Source organism: Lacerta agilis, chromosome 10 (assembly GCF_009819535.1).
Source record: "Lacerta agilis isolate rLacAgi1 chromosome 10, rLacAgi1.pri, whole genome shotgun sequence".
NCBI classification, from domain to species: domain Eukaryota; kingdom Metazoa; phylum Chordata; class Lepidosauria; order Squamata; family Lacertidae; genus Lacerta; species Lacerta agilis.
Genome location: NC_046321.1, coordinates 20,528,610 through 20,550,146, shown reverse-complemented (window position 1 = coordinate 20,550,146; position 21,537 = coordinate 20,528,610). Strand labels below are relative to the sequence as shown.

Genomic DNA, 21,537 nt, shown 5'->3' with positions numbered 1-21,537 from the left:
AGCTTTTGGCTCGGCGCTCTGTATTCTCTGGCTGTAGGCTTCAGCCAAGGCTGCAGGGTGGCGTGTTTGAAGAAGGCGAGATTCCCAGGTGGGCAGAAGACTTGGAGCCGCTCTTATATTCGAGCTATTAGCGCGGGGGCATTAAAAGGGCAACAGCAGCCAGCCAGCCAGCCCTGCAAGCGGGGGGAGCGCAATGCCATTGCGAAGGCTCCCCAGCGCTCTCTATCTCGCCTGCCCGGCAGCCTCCTGGCGAGAACGGGCGAGTTCTTCCCGTTAGAGAGGAAAAGCGGGATGGAAGGAGGTCCGCCCCAGCAAAACGTCTGAAGAAGACAATCTCTCCAGCTGTTGACGGCAGGATCGCGCCGGGTAGGAAGCTGCTACGAAAAGGGGGAGGGAGAGCCTACAAAGGAAGATAGCGCTTCTTGGAACGGAGATCAGGCCGTGTGGAAGGGAAATGGTGCAGACCGTGAGCTATTGACAAGGCAGAGGCTTATTGCCCACCCCTCCTCCTCCTCTTGAGTGGAATCGGCTGGCGTTATTTATTTATTTATTAATTTTACCCCCCCTCTCCTGCTGAGCGCCCCCCTCCCTCCATTTACCATCGTGTTTTAATTCATCGGGGTGGGGTTTTTCTTTTTTTGCAACGGTAAGCGGGGATTGAACGAAGACTCCCCATTGTTGTTGTGGCTTATATATATATATATAATATGATCTATAGGATCTGTACGTTGGAAAGCCTTGCTCAACAGAAAACGGAAGCCCCGGTGTAAAAAAAAAAGGGGGGGGGGAGAATAGGAAAAAAGGAGGGGGGTGAAGGAGGACGGTTTTGCAATAGCAGCAGCAGGAGGAAACACACACACACACATATTCCGGGGGCTGGGTCTCTCGGAAGGAAGCTGGCGCTGTCCGTGGTGCTGAATCGCGCGTCGCCTCCAAGCTCCCCGGCACTTCTGTGCGTGCCTGTCCTCCCGCCGCCTGCCACACGCTCCCCGGGGGAAGAACCGACAGAGAGGACGGCAGGGTGCCCGGGTGGGTGCGCCTCCTTGCCGCTGACGATGGCCACGACGAGAGCCCAGCCGCTCTTCTTCCGCCCGTGATCCGGCGTTCTCGATCGCCGATCGTCGCTTCTCCTCTTACGTTGCCGTGATCACGGGCGCAAGGCAGCACAACAAACGCGCTGAATCAGTTGGCGAAGAGGAGGAGGAGGAGGAAGGCAGGCAGGCAGGCAGAGCGGCGGCGGCGGCTCGGGAACCAAGATGTCAGTGCATTGCTGCAAAGCTGCAGGACTTCTGGGGCGACGGAGCAGGGCGACCGGATTCCCGCGTTAGGAAGGCAAAGGACTGGTTTGGATGTGCGTTGTGTGTGTTTCAAGAAAAAGCCCAGGATTGAAATCGACCGAAGGGCAGCTTTCTTCCTTGCTGCCTGTCCTCTGAAACAAGCAAGCATATCGACCGCGATCAGGATTCTTGCAAAATCATCACCATCATCATAAAAACACACTCTACTTCACATCGCAGGCTTCCCGGTGTTTAGAAGCAAGATTACTGGAGGCTAGGAAGCTGAAGATTGGGGCTTTTTTTGGACTTTGATTTTCAAGCGTTTCTACTCATTGAATGTGGCCCCCTTAAAGGGCTGAGAGAGGTAGAATATCTGTCTATCTAAAGCCCCCCTCTGGTATTTCTGAGTGGGTTCAGTCTGGAAGGCTCAATAGACTGATCCAGATGGCCAGACACAAGAAAGGGATGGCTGTTTACCACTGACTGCCGTTTCCTGGCCACTGACAAGACCTTAGCAGACTGATTGAAGCCGAAGCTTCAGAATTTCCTGGCCATTTTGCCACCCCCACCTACTTTTGCCCATAGGAAAAAGTGAATGAGCGCCCAGGATTCTTTCCTTCTGGAGCATAAGTTTTTTCTCTCCTTACTTCCCCCAGAGTTTGATGAATCTCCACCTGCTTCTCCACTGAAGGAAGCCATTGTCTAGTGACACCTGCCCAAGAGCTGGGCTCATACCTGGTATCCAGTTCAAAGGGCTTTCTGCCTCCTAGTGAAGATGTCCATGGTCTTTCTGTGAAGCTAAGGTATGGCTGCCGGAAGGTTATTGCTCTATGCCGGTCTCTCTTTAGCGTTGTGTGCTCTAGGCATGCTGGCTGTGGCAATCTGCTCTGACCATTGGTACGAAACCGATGCCAGGAAGCACAGGGAACGGTGCAAAAGCATCACCACCCGGAGGAATGACCCCGGCTTCATTTACAACTCTAACAACAACCTGCCCCTCAGAGCCAGCAGGTCTAGATTGGACCGTTGGGAAGGGAAACTTCTCTTGGCAAGAAACAGGAGGCAGCTCTTTGCCATGAGTGCCGTTGATGAGTGCAACAGACAGTACAACTCTACTAATATGGGGCTGTGGAGGAAATGCCACCGGCTGGGATTTGACCAGGACTTGGAGGAGCTCATTGCTAAAGGTAGGGTTTCTTTTTCAGAAGCAGTTGTCCAAAATAAGTAGATTGAATAAGCTGAAACTAGGTGCAAAGATACTGTACAATACCTACAAGTGCATCCACCAGATTATCCCATTAGCCCAACAATCACAGCTGAGATAGTTTTCTTTTCTGTGGGAAGGATGGTTGTTGGCTATGCTCTGAATGACTTGGCTTGGAACATACATGAAGGTCGAGACATTCTGCTGGGCTTATAGACTTTATAGGAAGGGGTCTGCATGGTCCTCAAATCTTCTGCTTTGTATAATTTTTTAAAAATAAGGCCACAAATCACAGGCATTTAGAACTCTTTGCTTAATGCATAAACAGTGCAGAAAATAACCAGATGAGCATTTTGAATTTGACCCCAATTAGCTGAATCCTGCCAATTTTTGGTTGTCGCTAATCTTACACCAGAAAGCTAGCTTACTTCTGAATAAACAAATAGACTTCTTTAAACATCAGATAGGGAGCAAACAAGGAGAAGTGCCAGCAAGGGGTGGGGAAAGAATGTGTGCATGTTCAAGCTCAGTGGTTACAGGTTATTTAAAAAGAGATAATTGAATTTCATTTGGCAAAAGTATCGTGTTAAAGCTCTAAAATGAAATAATGTTATGCCTCCTCCCCAAAGAGTGGCATATGTTGACAAAAAGCGCACATATATCATTTCCTCCTTTTTCATGCAGCATTTGGCCAACAAGGTTAGTCAATCTACTTGGATTATTTCTTCTGCTCATAGCACAGTATGCAAAAAGGTATATAATGAAGCAGCTTCAGTTAAATATTTATCTAGAAAAAAGGTATGTGAAGGAACAAGTGGATTGTTTTTGCTTGGTTTCTGCCCACATTATTATAACTTTTTGCTGCAAAACAAAATATCCTCCATTGGTTCTTGGATGAATTTAAAAGATCACCTGCAAGGTTTCCTTTGCATATAGGGATTAGGCTGGTTTTTCCTTTATTTTATAGAGCTTCTGTTTAGCTAGAGTTATCCTTCTCAAGCTCTGTTAAAAAATATGTTTGTCTACAGCATAGATTTCAAGTGCATTTACATAAATATATAACTTTGGTTCATTTACTATACACAAAGGATTGCAAAGGTCAACACCCTGACATCAAAACACTCTTTATGAATGAGCAATTGGAAGCCTGTTGGCTATTTGTTATGAGTTTGAGTTCAAATGCAACTTTGGGGTTTAATAGCTAGAAGGCATTATGAGCTAGAGGCTGTTTAGTGACTTCATGAAATGCATTCTTGGCCCTGTTGCAATTGTAATGGGCAACTGTCCATGCTCAGAAGCTGTCATCACAGCAAGCACCCTGATTGGCAGGCTCAGCAGGGAAACCAAGGATTCTTCTAGGTCAGGCTTTGGCTTTCTTGCCATAGGACCAAAAGGAATGATGGGACTAGGTCTTGCTCATAGGTGCAAATAACCTCCAGCTTTTAGCTTGGCAATATACTGCCAATATTGCAATGCCTTTGTACAAATCTTTGGTGCAGCCACACTTGAAATAATGTGTATGGTTTTGGTCACTGCATCTCAAATGTAGAGCTGGGAAATGCAGAAAGGAGCAACGGAAATGATCAGGGGCTGAATTGGAACACTCCTGTAACTCCTTTATGAGGGTAGGTCACAGTATTTGGGGCTTTTTAGTTTGAGTGGAGGGAACAGGTGGGTAAAGTTGGACATGGTTCTGGCAAACAAAAGTGTATGTGTTGTAGAGAAAGAGAATAGGGATATGTTTTCCCCTCTAGAATCCAGGGACTCCCAATGAAAGTGATTGTTGGAAGATTCAGGAAAGGCAAGAGGAAATATTTATTTACACAGCACATGGTACAACTATAGAATTTGCTCGTCCATGGTGTAGTGATGGCTGCCAATGTAGACTGTTTTGAAAGGGGATTAGACAAATGCTGTCAATGGCTCCCAGGCAATGATGACTTTATATTGCCACCAGAGGCAGAGCAACATGCCTCTGAGTACCAGTCACTGGGGAATAACAGTGCAGATGGGGCATTTTTCTCATGTCCTGCTTCTGGATTTTGCAGGGTTGTTTGGCTGGCCATTGTGAAATAGGATACTGGGCTAGACAAGCCTTTGGTCTAATTCAGCTGGGTTACTGTTAAGTAGGGCAGATATTGACACAGGTGTAAATCTGGAAAATCTACATTAGAAGTTACCTCAGGCCTGAGCTAACAGTAGTTTTGGGCAAACAACCATGCATGGTCTCAACTACCCATTAGCAAAATGGAAATACGTCGTAAGCATATGGTTGTTTTGAGACTGAGACTGATGGGAACGTGATACTATGTTAGATTTTTTGAAATCTAAAAAAGAGTCTAATACATTGAATTCAATAGGAAATGTATGGTTTTCGTCTAGTCTTCCCTGCCACAATTCCATTTTATTTATTTGAAACATTTTATAAGACCTATAATATAGGTTATCTCTTGGAGCAAAGTCTTCACAAGCCATTGCATACAATGAAATGAGATGCATTAAGAGAGATTATTGAGCATCAAACACCATATGAATTTACTGGTAGCACTACTGTAAGGAAGCAAGAAACACTGGCTTTCTAGATGTTATCAAATTGCCACCAACCCCAGCTAGCATAACTCATGGCCAGGGTTAATGGGAGATGGTTTAGGAAGAGGATCTCTAAATGTTTTTTTTTTGGTCCCATTTAGCAAGGGAAGTCTGTCTTGTGGCTTCTGAGATCTAAGTTGTGTTTTACTAAAACTCTGAGATCCACCAAGAGAAGATGGGGTGCAGAAGACGTAGACTTAGAATGAAAGAACATGATGTCTCAGAGTAGCCACTGAGCACAGGGATTTGTTTTGAGGATGAAAACCAAGCTTCCAAACTAAAATCAATTACTGGTTACTTCAAGATTTATTCATCTCAGCAGTTGTGTGTGTGTGTGTGTGTGTGTGTGTGTATGTGTATGTATGTGAACCAATAAGATGCAACTTCACCAAGCAGAAGATGTGGGCTATTTTGAGACAGTCCAGTCTATGTGTGGGTTATTTGGTTGTTGCTATTGTTAAGCAAACTGGGAGATCGTGTTGAAGATTGGGCGGATATGTGGGAAAAACATCCTTATAAAATAACCTTTGAAACTAATGTAAAAATGGCATTTAACGCCTACAAAATAGATAAAATGGATAAGTCATATTCACCTGCTTGCTGGAGGGCATGTACAGCTCACAGTTCCTTCACACATATGTGGTGGGACTGTGCCAAAGTTGCCTAGTTCTGGGATGAGATTTTTTGCAGAAATATCAAAAATACTGGGAAAACCTGGGCGGGGGGGGGGGGGACTCCAATTGAAATAGTATTGTTGGGTATATTAGTGGAGATAACCAAGGATTATTATATAAACATTTAATTGGTTACTTATTAATGGCCTCAAGAATATTGATAGCTGGAACCTGGAAAGAAGCAGAAGGGATAACTAAAATGGGATAATATAATTTTTATAGGGGATAGAAAATCCTTAAAAAGCTGACACAAAAACTTCAAGTGGCTGGAGGGCAAAAAAACAAACAAACCCCGAGAGACTTTTATGCTGGACTGGTGGCCGTTCATCCAGTGCAGAAACAAGGGCTCTAGAGGACAGACTGTACCTGCCATGTTCTGCAATATATAGCTGTGTTAACATTTTCTTTCATATTGATAACAGCAACTTTCATTCTCTTGCCACTTCAGTGCTTGCATGAACTTTGCTGTTGTTGTTTACACCTGAGCTATGCCTTAGGGTTGGGCAAATGTGGGGAAGGGGAGATGTTCAGTTTGCAATTTTTTTTAATCAAAATAAATCATTGATGATCATCCAGACAACTGCCAGCAGATCTTGAGCTACCTTTTGCCGCCTCCTCTGTCATATGTGCTGCTCATCACAGCCAGCCCAAGATATTTTTCTGCCTTGGTGGAGAGGATTAGATGCTTGCTTCCAATTGCACACTCAGAAGTTGGCTGAAGCAGCAGCTGAATCTTACTTCAACACTGGTGATGCAGTAGCATCCTCCACTGAGGCAGCGGGTCAGATTAGGGAGGAGAAGAAGAAGAGTTTGGATTTGATACCCCGCTTTTCACTACCTGAAGGAGTCTCAAAGCGGCTAACATTCTCCTTTCCCTTTCTCCCCCACAACAAACACTCTGTGAGATGAATGGGGCTGAGAGACTTCAAAGAAGTGTGACTAGCCCAAGGTCACCCAGCATGTGGAGGAGCGGAGACACGAACCCGGTTCCCCAGATTACGAGTCTTACCGCTCTTTACCACTACACCACACTGGCTCTCCAGTAAAGGCCATGTAGCAACAGAGGGGGGAATGGTTGGGAACTTGGGAGGAATAGGCAGGGGCTCCTATTGCTGCCCCAAAGCATCTGCCACCTTAGACAGCTGCCTCACTCTGCCTAATGGGTGCTGGTCATTAAGATCAACTGGGCAAGCTCTTTCTAAGGCTTGCAATATCTCCTCCATGTTGCATAGGAATGGAGGAGTAATTCATCCCCTCCCCATGAGCAATTCATTTTTGTTTTAGAATAAAAGAAGCAATTTAACAACAACACTGTCTTGCACTTTTGTTTTGTTTTAATGATACTGTTTTCAGGTTGTACACCGCTTAGAGATTCTTAAAATACGAAGCGGTTTATAAATGCTTAAAAATAAAATAATAATGAAATAAAACAACATTAAAACCCATGCTAAATTATGTTACATGGCAAATTTACCTGCTTTAGCAGCTGCTGAAAACAGCACAGCAAGGGTGCCCTGCTTAATATCAGTGGGCACAGAGTTTCAGAATGTAGATGCTGCCACACTTGAAGCATCGGTTCCTTGGAAATGCAGAATACACACCCCCCTACACTTTTAAGGATTCATATCCTGCTTTTAATCACTAGTTTCACAGAGGGCTAACAATCAAAGCAATAAAGGATTATAGTAAACAGTAATACAACAGTAACAAGCAGGATAACATGAAGTGGGGGTGGAGTCCAGTAGCAATAAAAGAAGATATGGACAGGGGGAGCATGTATCTCAAGTGCCAAACCACACATCTTGATACCTCCCTGTTGTGGGGTCTGGGGTGTGTTTGCATGCCAATTTAGCTACATAAGTAACGGCACTCACAGCTTGAACATTGGAGCTGGAGGGAATGGTCCTAGTGATATTATGGAGCCCTAGAACATTCCCCCCACCACTTCTTTAAAATACTCCTGAACTCCTAGCTGAATTCCCAGATACACAGTGTTCCAAGGAGCTGTTCCTTTGGCCTACTGCTTTCACGATAAATTGCTTTAGGAGACGTATTAGATCTGTTTCTGGAGAGAAAGGAAATGAAGCCCATAGTGAAGGAGGAAATGGTACAAAGCAAGAATCCCAGTTCTTGACGCCGACTTCAACTGGAGATTGCATGATACGCTTCAGAGAATTTATTTGGTCTTGCTGATTTCAAAGCAGCCTCTTAATGCTTGTATCTGGGTTACTCTGAGCTATTGCTTTGATACACACCTACTTCTTACGAGGGACAAAACTGAGTACCCCAATGGGTCTGCATTGGAACTAGGCAAAGGGAAGATGGAATGAGTACCACAGGGAATCCCAAGGACACGTGCAGTGCAACCTTGTGGATGCTCACTCAGATGTGAGCTCCAATGGATTCAGTAGGATTTACCCTCAAATAAATGTGAGAGTGTTTTTGATATTTTTTTAAGCTGAATGATGAACCCACACCTGCAGCAACACATATAGGCTTCTTATAAAAGTATGCATGAGAGAAGGGGGCAAGACAAGGTCTGAGCAGGCTTCAACCTGCAGATATCGCTGTGCGTAAGACAAGATGTGAAACCAGCTTCCATCTGTGGTTGAAAAACTTGCTCTGACCCCTCTTCAAGAATCCCAAATCTGTTCGTCTTGAATTATTCTCCATCTTTCCTCTTTTAGCAGTTTTTGGGGCTCTGAGCTTGATCCTTAGCTTTTCAGTTGAATGACTTTGTATTGTTGCAGTTCATCCTTTTATTATATTGGTTCATATGCATTTGACTGCACATTGCCTTGGAAGATCTGGTTGGTATCCAACTAACTCATACTGTCAGCAGGAAGATCTTCATTTGTGCAATGGAACTCCCCTCCATCCAGTCCCTCCACACACCCTGTGCCCTCTCCAAATCTGCTCTTGAGAAATGGGAACTCCCCCAGAACAAATTTGGGTTTGGCATGCAGGGAGGAGAGGGAGGGAGTTTCCATTGCACAAGTGGGAATCCCCACACAGATGAAATGGATTAGTTGGCTACTGCCTGTCATTTGGAAGACTGTATGCTTCTTGAAACATTCCTCTTTCTAGTTGTGGTGAAGTGGCACCCACACCAGCAACTCCTGAGAAGGGCAACTGGCCCTGGTCTTCATGGCATAGGGTAGTGGGTGTCTTGAACCCCTGGCCTACCTGGTGGCAAGTCAGTATGTCACCCAAAGTTCAAAGTCTGGGGGGGTGTCAATCCACGCAAGCAAAGTCTAAAGTCTGAAGGTCAGGAAACACAATCCAGCGTCCATCCAAGTAAGTCATGTATGAAGTCCAGCAGACAGGATACAGTCCAGAGTCAAACACAAAGCACTGTCCCATAGAGGTCCAGAAGCATCCAATCCAAGGCCCATCAACATGAACAGTTGAGCAGACACTTATGCACATCAGCTATGCTTCCCTTTTGTACTTTGCATGCTGATTGCAGCATCTGGGCTTGATGACACATGTGACCCTTACCTGTTCCAAGCCTACTCCTGCTGACGAATCACACACTTCCTCCTAGAGCTAGCAAGCCTCACCTGGCCAGCTAGGGAGTTGGGCTGTGGGCCCTTGTCTGCCTGTGCCTCCTGGAGCATCCCACCTGCTGCTCCCTATGCCTCAGAGATGGGGGCCCTCTGGAGATAGGGACCCCCTGGCTCTGGCGAAGGGTGCTGCTGCTCTGATTCCTATGCACTGACCTCCATTCCCTTGTCATCCTCCGTCACCCTGTGAGTACTCCCTTTCCCATCCCCTGCTTGCCCCGGTGTGTCCTAGGCATGGCTACACCCCTCACCAGGATCGCCTACCTCCTCTTCCTCCTCCCTATTGTCTTGTCAGTTCATGACAGTGGATGGAATTTGCCTCCATAACTTTTGCATAATTTTCTCAGCCACATGATTCCCTCCCTGTTGTTCATCCGCTCCCATATGTAAGGACATAACATTAGAAGAGCCTTGCTGAATCGGACCAAAAGCCCATCTAGTCCAGTATCCGGTTCTCAACCATGGCCAACCAGCCATCTCTCTTGGATCCTTCCCTATAATACCTCAACCATATATAGTCACAATCTATTTCTTTTGTTAACAACTAAGCTTTCAGTTCGCCTTTGAGGTGATTTTTATTTATTTATTTAAGGGCTTCAGTGACCATTTGTTTACCTCCTTCAATATGAGCCCTCTGCTAAGACAAGGAGCCGCTAGTGGGAATTCTTTGTTTCTTCCTATACAAGTTGTTACACGACTCTCATTGCCATGGTATTTTCCTATCATGCGTTAAGTGATGGGTCTAACATCTGTCACATATTGTTTCTTGACTCTTTCCTCTTTTCCCCAAGGTAAGACTGAGTGCAATGCAATGTTCTGTTGGTTTGGGGGAAGATTCACATGTTTTTCTTCTTTTCTGAGTATGAAATACTTCCAGCATCCCAAGGCAAGGCCAGCAGACTCTGCCTTGTACTTTTTTTCGCGGGGGTGGTGGTGGGGAGAAATGCATGGTGTTAATACAGAAGAGATGCAACCATGGCTTACTTGCCCAATGTGTACACAGAGGAAACTTCCTTATGCCAAGTCAGAGGCCATTGCCTGCTTGTTCAGGATTGTGCGGCCACAGCTATCCAGGGTTTCAGAAAAGGGTGCTTCTGTGCCATACCTGGAGATGCCACAAATTGAACCTGGTCCCTTCTTCATGGAATCAAGGGCCATCCAGTCCAACCCCCTGCCAAGCAGGAAACACCATCAAAGCATTCCTGACAGATGGCTGTCAATCCTCTGCTTAAAGACCTCCAAAGAAGGAGACTCCACCACACTCCTTGGTAGCAAATTCCACTGCTGAACAGCTCTCACTGTCAGGAAGTTCTTCCTAATGTTTAGGTGGAATCTTCTTTCTTGTAGTTTGAATCCATTGCTCCGTGTCCGCTTCTCTGGAGCAGCAGAAAACAACCTTTCACCCTCCTCTATATGACATCCTTTGATATACCGGTATTTGAACATGGCTATCATATCACCCCTTAACCTTCTCTTCTCCAGGCTAAACATACCCAGCTCCCTAAGCCGTTCCTCATAAGGCATTGTTTCCAGGCCTTTGACCATTTTGGTTGCCCTCTTCTGGACACGTTCCAGCTTGTCAGTATCCTCCTTGACTGTGGTGCCCAGAACTGGACACAGTATTCCAGGTGAGGTCTGACCAGAGCAGAATACAGTGGTACTATTACTTCCCTTGATCTAGACGCTATGCTCCTATTGATGCAGCCCAGAATTGCATTGGCTTTTTTAGCTGCTGCACATGCTACAGCCTTTCCTGCAGTATGATTGTTCTCACTATGTATGGCATGAGTAGCTAACGTGATGCCACTGAGATGTTACTGGATTACAACCTCTGACAACGTCAGACCCTCCAAGTGCCCCTAATTTCCAGGGACAGTCCTGGATTTACAGAAACCATCCCAGTTTCTGGTTTGATCCTGGAATGTCCCGCTTTTGCTTAGGACGTCCCTATTTTCGTCAGAGAAATGTTGGAGGGTATGCAACGAGGAGGCACAGCAGTTATCAGTTCAGGAGAGATCAGGTGATACTGGGAGGTAATAGGTTTCCACCTGGTTCTGTAAGGTTTCTGATTGTGGTCTAGCTCCAGAGTCTGAACAACTGTTGTTCAGGTACAGGCGGAGCTGCTCTCAGACTGACTGTTGTTCCCACTTAGCTACTGAAGTTTCTGTTGGATGCTTGCTTGATTCCAGACTGCCTGCCCTGACAGCTATGAAGTAGATGGTAAATAGCTTCAGTTGGTCAGTCCAGATAGGCATAATTCTAGAGCAGGGGTGCGCAACTTGTGGCCCTCCAAATGTTGTACAACTCCAACTCCCATCAGCCCCAGCCGGCATGGCAAAGCGGTCAAGGATGATAGGAGTTGTAGTCCAACAATATCTGGAGGGTCATAGGTTCCCCATCCCTGGTCTAGAGATAATGGTGCCCTTTTGGCAAAGGATTGACAGAAATATTAAGAATTCTGATCTGTTGGGTTGCAAATTTCCCGCTTCCCCAGGTCTTTTCCTTTCCTGTGCTTCCAGTGGTGGAGCATATGCCTGTGCTGCCCAGGGTGGGCGTGCTCATGGGGGGGGGCTCTTGAGGGGGGGCAGAGCACAATCCTTAGGGGGGTGGGGTGCGGAGGGTGCCCTCCTAGGCACAGGATAGCCGCTTGGGTGCACAGAGCGGCACGTGCGCCCAGCAGCCAGGGGTGGTGTGAGCCGCTGATGGCGGGCATTTGGTGCGCCGCCCGCCAGCAACTCCCAAGCCTCCCCCAGCTGTCAAAATGAAGGTGGAAGGGGGGAATGCCGCTGGCAAACTGGCACAGCTCCCCCCTTCCCCCAATGGCTCAGGGTAGGCTTGGGAGTCATGGGAGGGTGGAGGGTCCAATGTCACCCCCCTCAGTGAAGACACCTAGGGTGGTCTGCCCCGACCACATCCCCCTTCCTCTGTCCCTTTGTGCTTCTTTCCCATTTTGTTCTCCATCCTGTCGCTTGCCTGCCTGTCTGACCCCTCCCCAGGAAGAATGTGATCCCCCCCCCCACGGCAAGATCAACCTTCTGCTTATCTCACAGTAGCTGCACCGGGACTGACCCCTTCCCTTGCAGCGTTTAAAACGTTATGTGACATCTTTGCAGAGATGAGGCAATTGCAAAATTCAATGCTTGTTGAGGGGAAAAAAATGGCTGTCAGACGACGTCAATGCTGTCATGTCGGGCAATGAATGCTGACTGTTGGATTCAAGCAGAACCAGGTTGTCACAAAGTGGATCCTCACAACTCTTTACTGAGTAATGGTTCCTCCAGACATGGAAGCCCCCAGAGATGTGGCGGATCAGGAGTCTTGTTAGGGGGTGATGATCCAGGGGAGCTTTTGCAGTGGGTCATGAATCTACTGCCCCCCACTCTTTTAAAAGCTATTTTTTAAATAAAAAAACTTCACCAATAGCAAGGATGAGGAATCATGTGAATGGTAGGTGGGCAGTCCTGCCCACTGTCAAAGTTGACCCACATGGTGTGGGGTGCGGTGTCCTGTTTTGCCAGCACATTCCCTGTAGGAAAAGCAATGGTGAAGCACTGGTGAACCCCCATCCCTCAGCTGATGTCATCCTGTCTTGGCAGCTGATTGGCAGGAATTTTTGTTTGGGGGGGGGAATATAGCCTTGAGGGCTAAATTGGACCCTCTAGCAGGTCTACACTGGCCTGTGGCCCAGAGGTTCCCTGCTTCTGTCTCATAGCATCACTGGGCACATTGCAAAGTACTGTGTGTGTGAGACGCCTGCCATCCTTGGGTCATGGGGTCTATGCCCTGAATCCCTTAAATTCCCCTGTGGGGAACCAAGTATTACCATGGCTCCTGATGTCTGTAAATTAGTGAGAAATGGACCGTGCAGTCACCACATTGAGAGACTAGATTTCCATAGGTTTTTGAGATTTCGGCTGTTGAGTCCACTGAGGATTGGACCCTATCAGGTGAATTAATTCGACTTGATTCTCTGCCTGGAGGCTGTTGGACTTACTGCTTGGATAGAAATCAGATTGTCTGAATCCTCCCTGAGTTTCTACCATCAATCAGATGGTGGATGGCTTGTTAGGTACAACGGGGTTTCTTGCAGACCAGGTAGTAATTCTCTGCCACTTTCTGCACTGCCTGGGTGGCTACTCGGGGCCAAATAGATTTAAATGCAATACGGGCAATTAATAGATCTTGCTTTTAATTTTAAAAAAATATCACCTGCATGGGTGGGCCTGATCATGATCAAGGGGATAGAGTGTCTCCTTTGTGAGGAAAGGTTGCTGCACTTGGAACATTTTAGCAGCTAGGGCAACCCAGATAGATGGGCAGGGTATAACAATAACAATAACAATAACAATATTCATCTTTTTAAAAATATTATTATTAAGTGGTGACTTGATAGAAGTTTATAAAATGGTGCATGGCATGGAGTAAATCATAGAATTATTGAGTTGGAGGAGACCCAGAGGATCACCTCATCCACCCTGCTATAAAGCAAGAATATGCAGCTGTTCCACATAGGGATCAAATTTGCAGCCTTGGCATTATTAGTAACAGGTAAAGGTAAAGGGATCCCTGACCGTTAGGTCCAGTCGCGGACAACTCTGGGGTTGCGGTGCTCATCTCGCATTACTGACCGAGGGAGCCGGCGTACAGCTTCCAGGTCATGTGGCCAGCATGACAAAGCCGCTTCTGACGAACCAGAGCAGCGCACGGAAACACCGTTTACCTTCCCACCGGAGGGGTTCCTGTTTATCTACTTGCACTTGACATGCTTTCAAACTGCTAGGTTGGCAGGAACAAGGACCGAGCAACGGGAGCTCACCCCGTTGCGGGGATTCGAACCGCCAACCTTCTGACTGGCAAGTCCCTAGGCTCTGTGGTTTAATCCACAGCGCCACCATGCTCTAACCAAGTGAGCTATCCAGGCTGACAGTTTTTCTCCCTCTCTCATAACATTAGAACTTGTGACCACCCTGTGCTGGCCCCAAGGGTTTGTCCATGAAGCGAGGTCCAAATCCAGTCCTGGGTCTAGGGGTCCAAAGGAGGTCAATCCGGCAGGGAGCGAGGCAGGGAGCAGATCAAGGTCCAAGGCAGGTTCAGGCACAAGGTTGCAGGTTGAGCACACGCTTGCAACTAAGTTGCTCACGCAACTTGGGCTGGGTCTGGCTGGCTTTTATCTGGCCCTATGCTTAGGGCGGTCCCGATCCTCCGGAGACTCGCCTCTCCTCCGGGCCTGGAGGCGAGCACTCCTCCTGCAGACACTTAACTCCCTTCGCCTCTCTGCCCTGAGCCTCTGTAGCTCAGGAGAGGATGGTGGGTTACTGGACCCAGGGGATGCCTCAGCTTCCTCTGAAGAGGCTGGGAGTGGAGCACCTGCAGGCAATGGGTCCTCCCTCCCATCAGGAGCCAGAGCAGACTCTGCTGATGCCTGCACCTGGGGATCCAGCACAGGTGGGGATCCTTCAGGCTCAAGCCCTGGCCCCGGCTCAGCTGGTTCTGGAGGCGGGGAATCCCATGCAGGCTGGGATCCCTCAGGTTCAGCATCAGAGTCTGACTCCCAGGCCATCACACCCCCAATGAAGCCAGCCGTTGGGAGATTTAGGACAGATAAAAGGGGACTTGCTCCTCCAGAAGGAGATGATGGACACCACCTTAGATGGCTTTAAATGAGGATTGGACTAATTCCCAGAGGAGAGGGCTATTGGTGGGGCTACTAGCCATGATGGCTATGCTCTGCCTCTGGATTTGGAGCCACATTGCTTCTGAATACCAGCCACTGGAATACCAACCACAGGAAGAGAGAGGGCCCTTGTGCATGGGGTTCTGCTTGTGGGTTTCCTACATGCATCTGGTTGGCTGCTGTGAGAGCAGGATGCTGGTCCAGATGGGCCATTGGCCCCATCCAACAAGCACTTCTTATGTTCTTGCAGGAGAGGGGTGTGTGATAACCCTTCTCCTTTGCGCTTCACTCCCATTGAAAATCACCCCAAACCATCGCTACAGTCCCTTAGTGGGGATGACACCTCCCAGTGAAAATGCCATTGCTAGTGCTGGTGGTATTTTTTTTCCTGGGATGTGGCATAGGAAGAAAGGGTTTAGCTCCACTTTCCCATGTGCCATGGTTCTGCTCCTGCACACTATTTTTGAAAGCACTACATTGGGTCATGTATATTGGTTTTTCTCAGTCACACAAGTGAAGCAATTGCTGCCGCATTTCAATGTGGCAGGGGCATGTGAGTTAGATGTGAATATAGCCTCTGCCTTACCCACTGCAGATGGGCAGCAATTAACAACTTTCTTCTTGGGAAAGTGTTGGTTTTCAAAGGCTTTTCAAATGGCTTCCTCCTGTTTCTGATGGCCTTTGTTGCTAAGAGGGTGACTCCTTTGACATTTCAGGGTAATGATGTAAGGAACATGGATACATTTTCCTGTGGTTTCCATAGGAGACATATGGGAGCCGGCTTGTACCTGCCCCCCCTTTTTGGCAGCCAGGTTTCAAAGGGCCTTAGGAGATAATCTTCTCCAGCAAGTGTCTGCCTGATGCTCTTGATTGCTGGTGTTCAGCTTGTGTGACCTTTGCGGATGTTTGTGTAGCTTTATATGCTCATTGCTTTCATCTGGTATTGCCATTTCACAGCAGTTAACGAAGGGAGTGATTTCTTGAGCGCTCCAGTGGTCTGCATTGCTGTGCTCTGGAACTGAAAGGAAGATTTGGAAGGGGGCCACTGGAACCTGTACTTTGAATTCTTCAGTTTTATTACTGGGAACACACATATATATGGATAGATACTTGGAAGAGAACCAGAAGGCAACCCATTCTTAGATCTCAACAGGAAGGCATGCTGTCCTCACAAACCACTGTGTCAGCATGGTGTGCCATATCAATGTACCTGCCAAGCAGATAGCTCAAGCAAGTGAGCCAAGTCACAATTTACACATGAAGGAAAAGCTGAGCTGTGACTCTTTGTATCGGTACCCCTGCTTTTGAAACAGCAGCAGCACTGCCATATTGTGTGCCTCTGCTATTCAACACAGCAATTTTGAAACGGCAGCATATTATATGATGATGATGACAGCATCTTTATAGCCAAGGAGTGGGAGAGGAGCTTGTTGGATTTTCTGCATCTGTTGCCAAGAAATAAGTTGGTTGGTCTTGGGTACCACTGTGCACCTTGACTTGGTTGGAGGTATTTGCTGCTCTGCCTCCATCAGAAAAATGTGTTGTGCCAGCCTGTATGTGAGAGATGCCTAGGGTTGCTCCAACATGGCAGTGAAACCACAAATTTGGTTTGGTTGCCAACCACAGAATTAGGGGAAACACCTGTTCCTGCCACCCAGTTCTCTATGTACCCCAAAGGTGTAAAAACATCCAGGGAGTCTGTGCCTGTTGTGGCTTATACTGTACAGTGCAAAATTTGGCACGTCACGCTATGGGAAAGGCGGTGACGGTGGTTGCATGTACATCCCACCCTTTGCTCCAAAGAGCTTAAGGCAGTGTTCATGATTCTAACCCCCTGCCCCAATTTATCCTCACCTCTGTCACTGAGGCAGGTTAGATTGAGAGAGAGAGAGAGAGAGAGAGAGTTAACTGGCTCAAGGTCACCCAGTGACCTTCGTGGCTGAGTGAGAAGTTAAACCTGGGTTAGGAGTTGACTAAATTTATATAGTCCTCTTGAATGTTCTTCAGTATTCTAGTGCAAATTTCTTCTAATATAAATATGTTTGCATTTCATTTTGCCTAATATGCACACATTTGCAAAGCAATCCCCCCCTAATATAATGCATTTCTGCACGTTATTTTCACTAATATATGCATATCTGTTCACATTGTTTCACTTTCATCCACATTGCTTGGTCAGAGATGTGCAAATTTCAAAGGATGGCTGTGATTTGGTTGTGGTACTGTTTTGAAAAGTGTGAGTTAGTTGTGTATAAATGTGAAGGGAATCAAATTTCTTCTCCATCTCTAGCCTGTGTCTCCTGTCTCCAAATCTGACCCTCTAACCACAACATCACACTGGTATCTATGTTACATTTTACAAGCCCCCAAAACCATGGAAGCCTCTGTCCTGGGAGCATGATGATGATGTCATTGGTATGCTGCAGGGCCCAGAAGCCTGTGATCAGACCTAGTGCACCCTGGCATGACATGGGATTGAATGGACTATAGAAAGGCCACTGTTTCAACAGAGTCTGCCAGCCCCCTTGCAGCAACAGCCAATGTTATGGTTGGCATTTAAGTCTTCATTGTATTGGGCTACAGCTAAGGAACGACTTTCATACTGGGTTTGCTTTGTTATGTTACTTTCATATTCTTATTTGGTACTAACCCTACTTAGGGATTCCATGTTTGTCTTTAACCAACACACAAGAAGGGTGTTGTGATCTACTGGGGTTTCCCAAGAGGTGCTCTTCTGGGCTCCTTTGGGGAAGAAGGGTGGGAAATAAATAAATGAATAAGCCCAAGCAAGGAGAGGTCAATCCTTGGTCTCCCAGGCAGTGCAACAAAAGCAACAGTCAGCACCTTGGAGAGAGATCAAGGTATAGGTCCAGCATCATAGATAGTGGTCCTGCAGCTGAGACCAACCATCCAAGTTGTCTCATAAAGGTCCTGGACCAACAGTCCAGGTTTTACAGCAGGGTTAGGTAGATATTGACTTGAGGCCCCACCACCCGAGTGATGCTTCCTGGCCAGTTGTAGGGCCAGTACCATCTTCTGGGGTCATTAGCTTCTTTGATAAAATGAGGTTTTTTCTCCTCAGGACTTTTTGGATGCCCAAGGATTCTCTGAAACAGCCACCTAAGCCTGGTGGCAGAGGTGTCTCTTTGGGGTTCAGGAAAAGGGAGATGGGCTTCTGTACTGGTGAACCCAAAGAAAATGGAGCAGCTGCCAGAGAACTTTGCCTGGTCTGAGGTTTCCAGCAACTGGTTTTCAGAAGCAATACTGCCTCCGACCAGAATTCTCATTTTTTCCTGCATAGGAAAAAAAGTTTCCTGGTTTCCATGTGTGCCCAGTACACCTTTGAAATCTTATCTTCTTTAATTAAAAAAAGAAAAGAAAAAAAGAATTGGCACAATGGTGGGAAGCCCTGCATAGAAATATCTTGTTTAGTTAGTCTAATAAAGGCATTACTAACCGCCCTGCTTTGAGGATTTATTGGGGGATTTTAGTAAGATAGTGTTAGCAGTGGAATTACATTCATTCCTGGGTAAGTCAATGCCAGTGCACAAGAAAATAACGTTGATGCAATCAGATATATTTTACAGGATCAATATAATATTCTCCTGCATAATCGCAAGCAAGGAGATTACAGCCCCTGCTCTGAGAATGACAAAGGATCACTTTTTAGATCAAAACCTTGTTCGTTCCCATTGTTTTAATGCTTCAGACAGAATAGTGTTTTTTGTGTTTTGTTTTTTTGGTCTTGAGAAAAAAGAGAGATGATTTCCTAATTATCCTGATGATAAGCAGAAACAGTAGTTAAAGCAGCCTTCATCAACCTGGTGCCTCACTGATGTTGTTGATCTCCCATCAGGCTCAGCCAGCATAGCCAATGGTAATGGATAATGGGAGCTGTAGTCCAAATAATCTACAGGACACCAGTTTGGGCAAGGATGTCTTAGACCCAGATTGATTTTCTACGTGCAGTCCCACATAAATTAAATACCTTTGGCTGTATGACCTTGAGAATACTTACCCAGTTCCCATCTTAAAATCTAGGGAGGCTATATTCATGAAACAGACGACACCCATAAGGGATAAGGAGGAGGATGCAAGACATTGAAAGACAATGTTCTGCAGTCTGAACATGTCAGAGGGATATTGCATAGGTCTGGCTAAGCCAGTCTTGGATAAACCAAAGATTTTGCTATGGATGTATTCCTTTTAAGGCACACTTTCCCCTAATATATATATTTTTGTACACACCACTTGATTGGAGAACTGCATTGTAAAATTCAGAGGATGTGAAGCTCAAAGGCGTGCTATGTTTCAGTTTGCAGATACGGGTTTGAGAAGTGCAAATTGGGTAGTATCTCATTAAAAGGCAGACAAAACCGAATTCCTCCTCCATCCCTATCTGCTTCCAGAGATCCGTTTTAACTGGAGGTGTGAGATCTTATGCCTGCAGTGCAAGAGTAGCATCACTATCGTATCCAGTCTTCGACAAAGTTGGGTTGAGACAGTCCCTGGACTGGCCTGGGTCAGAGCTACAGCATCTGGAGCAGCAGTCAAGGGCTGGGGTATTGGGTGCGAAGAAGGAGGTGGAGCCTTATTTGCCCTTACGGGTTCCCACAGTTGCGCCCGGTGAGAAAACATGGAAGCAGAAAAGACACCTGAGGCTGCTGGCTTCAGAGAGAGAAAGATTTATTTTTCTGCATGCAGAGGTACCTGCGGTGTTCAGACAGCCAAGCAAGTACAAAAAAGTCAATTTTCAGACCGTTCTTATAGACAGTTCTCTGGCTCTCCCCACCCCAGGAATCTGCCTGTACATTTCCTGTTGTACATATAAGGCAAAAGGACATTTAGCCCTGAGTTGGTTCATGCGCACTCCAGCAAGGCCATCCTATCTGTGACCTAGACAATTCCTCTCTGTGCAAGGACAGTTACTCTCTGTGCAAGGTCGACCTTCTACTGTTATCTCCAGACTCTTAGTCATAGCTTGCCAGATAGAAGTGCAATGCAAACTCAAAGTTCACAGCTTTACAGAGAGGTTTCATAAAGAAAAGCTTAAAGAGTTCTTTTATACTTCTGGACTAACAATACATTCAGGTAAATATATACAGGTTAGCTAATTAACCCTTTCAGAGGCAGCGCTCTCCTGCCATTTCCGGATTTCAGTCTATTTATATATTTTCCGGTGCCATGTGTATATGTGGTTGTGTGTGAGTTGATCATGCATGGGGGGGATGCCTTTTACTAGTTTTATATACACATGGTGCCAGATTCAATCCCTGGCATCTCCAGCTAAAAGCAGATCAGGTGAAAGTATAGAGGCTCTTCACTCTATCCGGGGGGTGGCGGCACTGAACAGCCTTCCTCAACACAGCGCCCTCTCCATGTTTTGTACTAAAATCCCCATAATCCATGATCATTGGCTGTGGAGGCTGGGAACAATGGGAGTTATAGTCCAAAACGCATGTAGGGCAGCCGGGGGGGGGAGGGGGAGGCTGAAGCTAAAGAGCTCTGGGCTAGATAGAAAAATATTCCAACCTAGTAGAAGGCTGTTTTTGTGAAGGAAAGCTGTGTTTGCATGCAGCACTCCTGAGGCAAAGTGGAAGTGAGGAGGCCACTGTCTAGATGTGGTGTGTCATCCACACACCCCGTTTCTGCTGGAGAGATAGAGAATAGTTTCTTCAGAGAGCTGAAGGCGGTTGGAAAGAGCAATTGCTGCTCGCAGTGTGTATACTCATCCTATTTTCATTGCTGGCAAGCAGGGAGGCTGGTTTTTGTGTTGCTTGACCAGAGGCGACGGCGAGGACAAAGGAAATGTGTTTACACCATAGGAGGCGAGGCCTCTCCCCAGCCACTTTTTGACTTCCTTAAAAGCTGTTGTCTGTCCCGCAGCCTTCCGAGATGAAATTGAAACCAAAGTACTGTTACGAAGGTTGTGTGCCAGCCCCAATCTCTGCCGAGCGGTAGCAAGAGCAGGGTTGTGTGTCCATTGGGAAATCAAGGCACAGCGGAGGCCGATGTCTTTAAGAAATATAGTTTATTACACACATAAAGGTAAAGGTAAAGGGACCCCTGAACGTTAGGTCCAGTCGCAGACGACTCTGGGGTTCTGTAGGCCGAGGGAGCCGGCGTTTGTCCACAGACAGTTTCTGGGTCATGTGGCCAGCATGACTAAGCCACTTCTAGCGAACCAGAGCAGCGCATGGAAACACCGTTTACCTTCCCGCTGGAGCATTACCTATTTATCTACTTGCACTTTGATGTGCTTTCGAACTGCTAGGTTGGCAGGAGCAGGGACCGAGCAATGGGAGCTCACCCTGTCATGGGGATTTGAACCACCGACCTTCCGATCGGCAAGCCATAGGCTCTGTGGTTTAACCCACAGCGCCACTCGCACCTCTATTACACACATATATAGACCTAAAATCTTCAGTGGAAGCGGGTACAGAACATTATACCCCAATAGCATCTTTCATTGCTTCTCTCATAGCTTCAGCAAGCTTTGGTCCAAAGTAGCAGTCATGGCTCCCGGTCTCTGAGCGCAGCCTCCTCCAGCCAG

The 21,537-nt window shown here is 46.8% G+C and overlaps 1 protein-coding gene across 2 annotated transcripts in view; it reads left to right on the top strand.

Moving 5' to 3' along the window:
* The first annotated feature begins 1,966 nt into the window (after positions 1-1,966).
* TMEM178B (transmembrane protein 178B) overlaps positions 1,967-21,537 on the top strand; it is a 251,184-nt gene continuing 231,613 nt past the window's right edge. Inside the window, exons 1-2 of one of the 2 annotated variants that reach the window (XM_033162030.1) lie at positions 1,967-2,464; positions 3,166-3,180. In XM_033162030.1, the coding sequence (XP_033017921.1) occupies positions 2,083-2,464; positions 3,166-3,180 (397 nt within the window). In that variant the 5' untranslated portion in view covers positions 1,967-2,082. The remainder of the gene's footprint in view (positions 2,465-3,165; positions 3,181-21,537) is intronic. The other variant, XM_033162031.1, reaches the window with a different exon arrangement.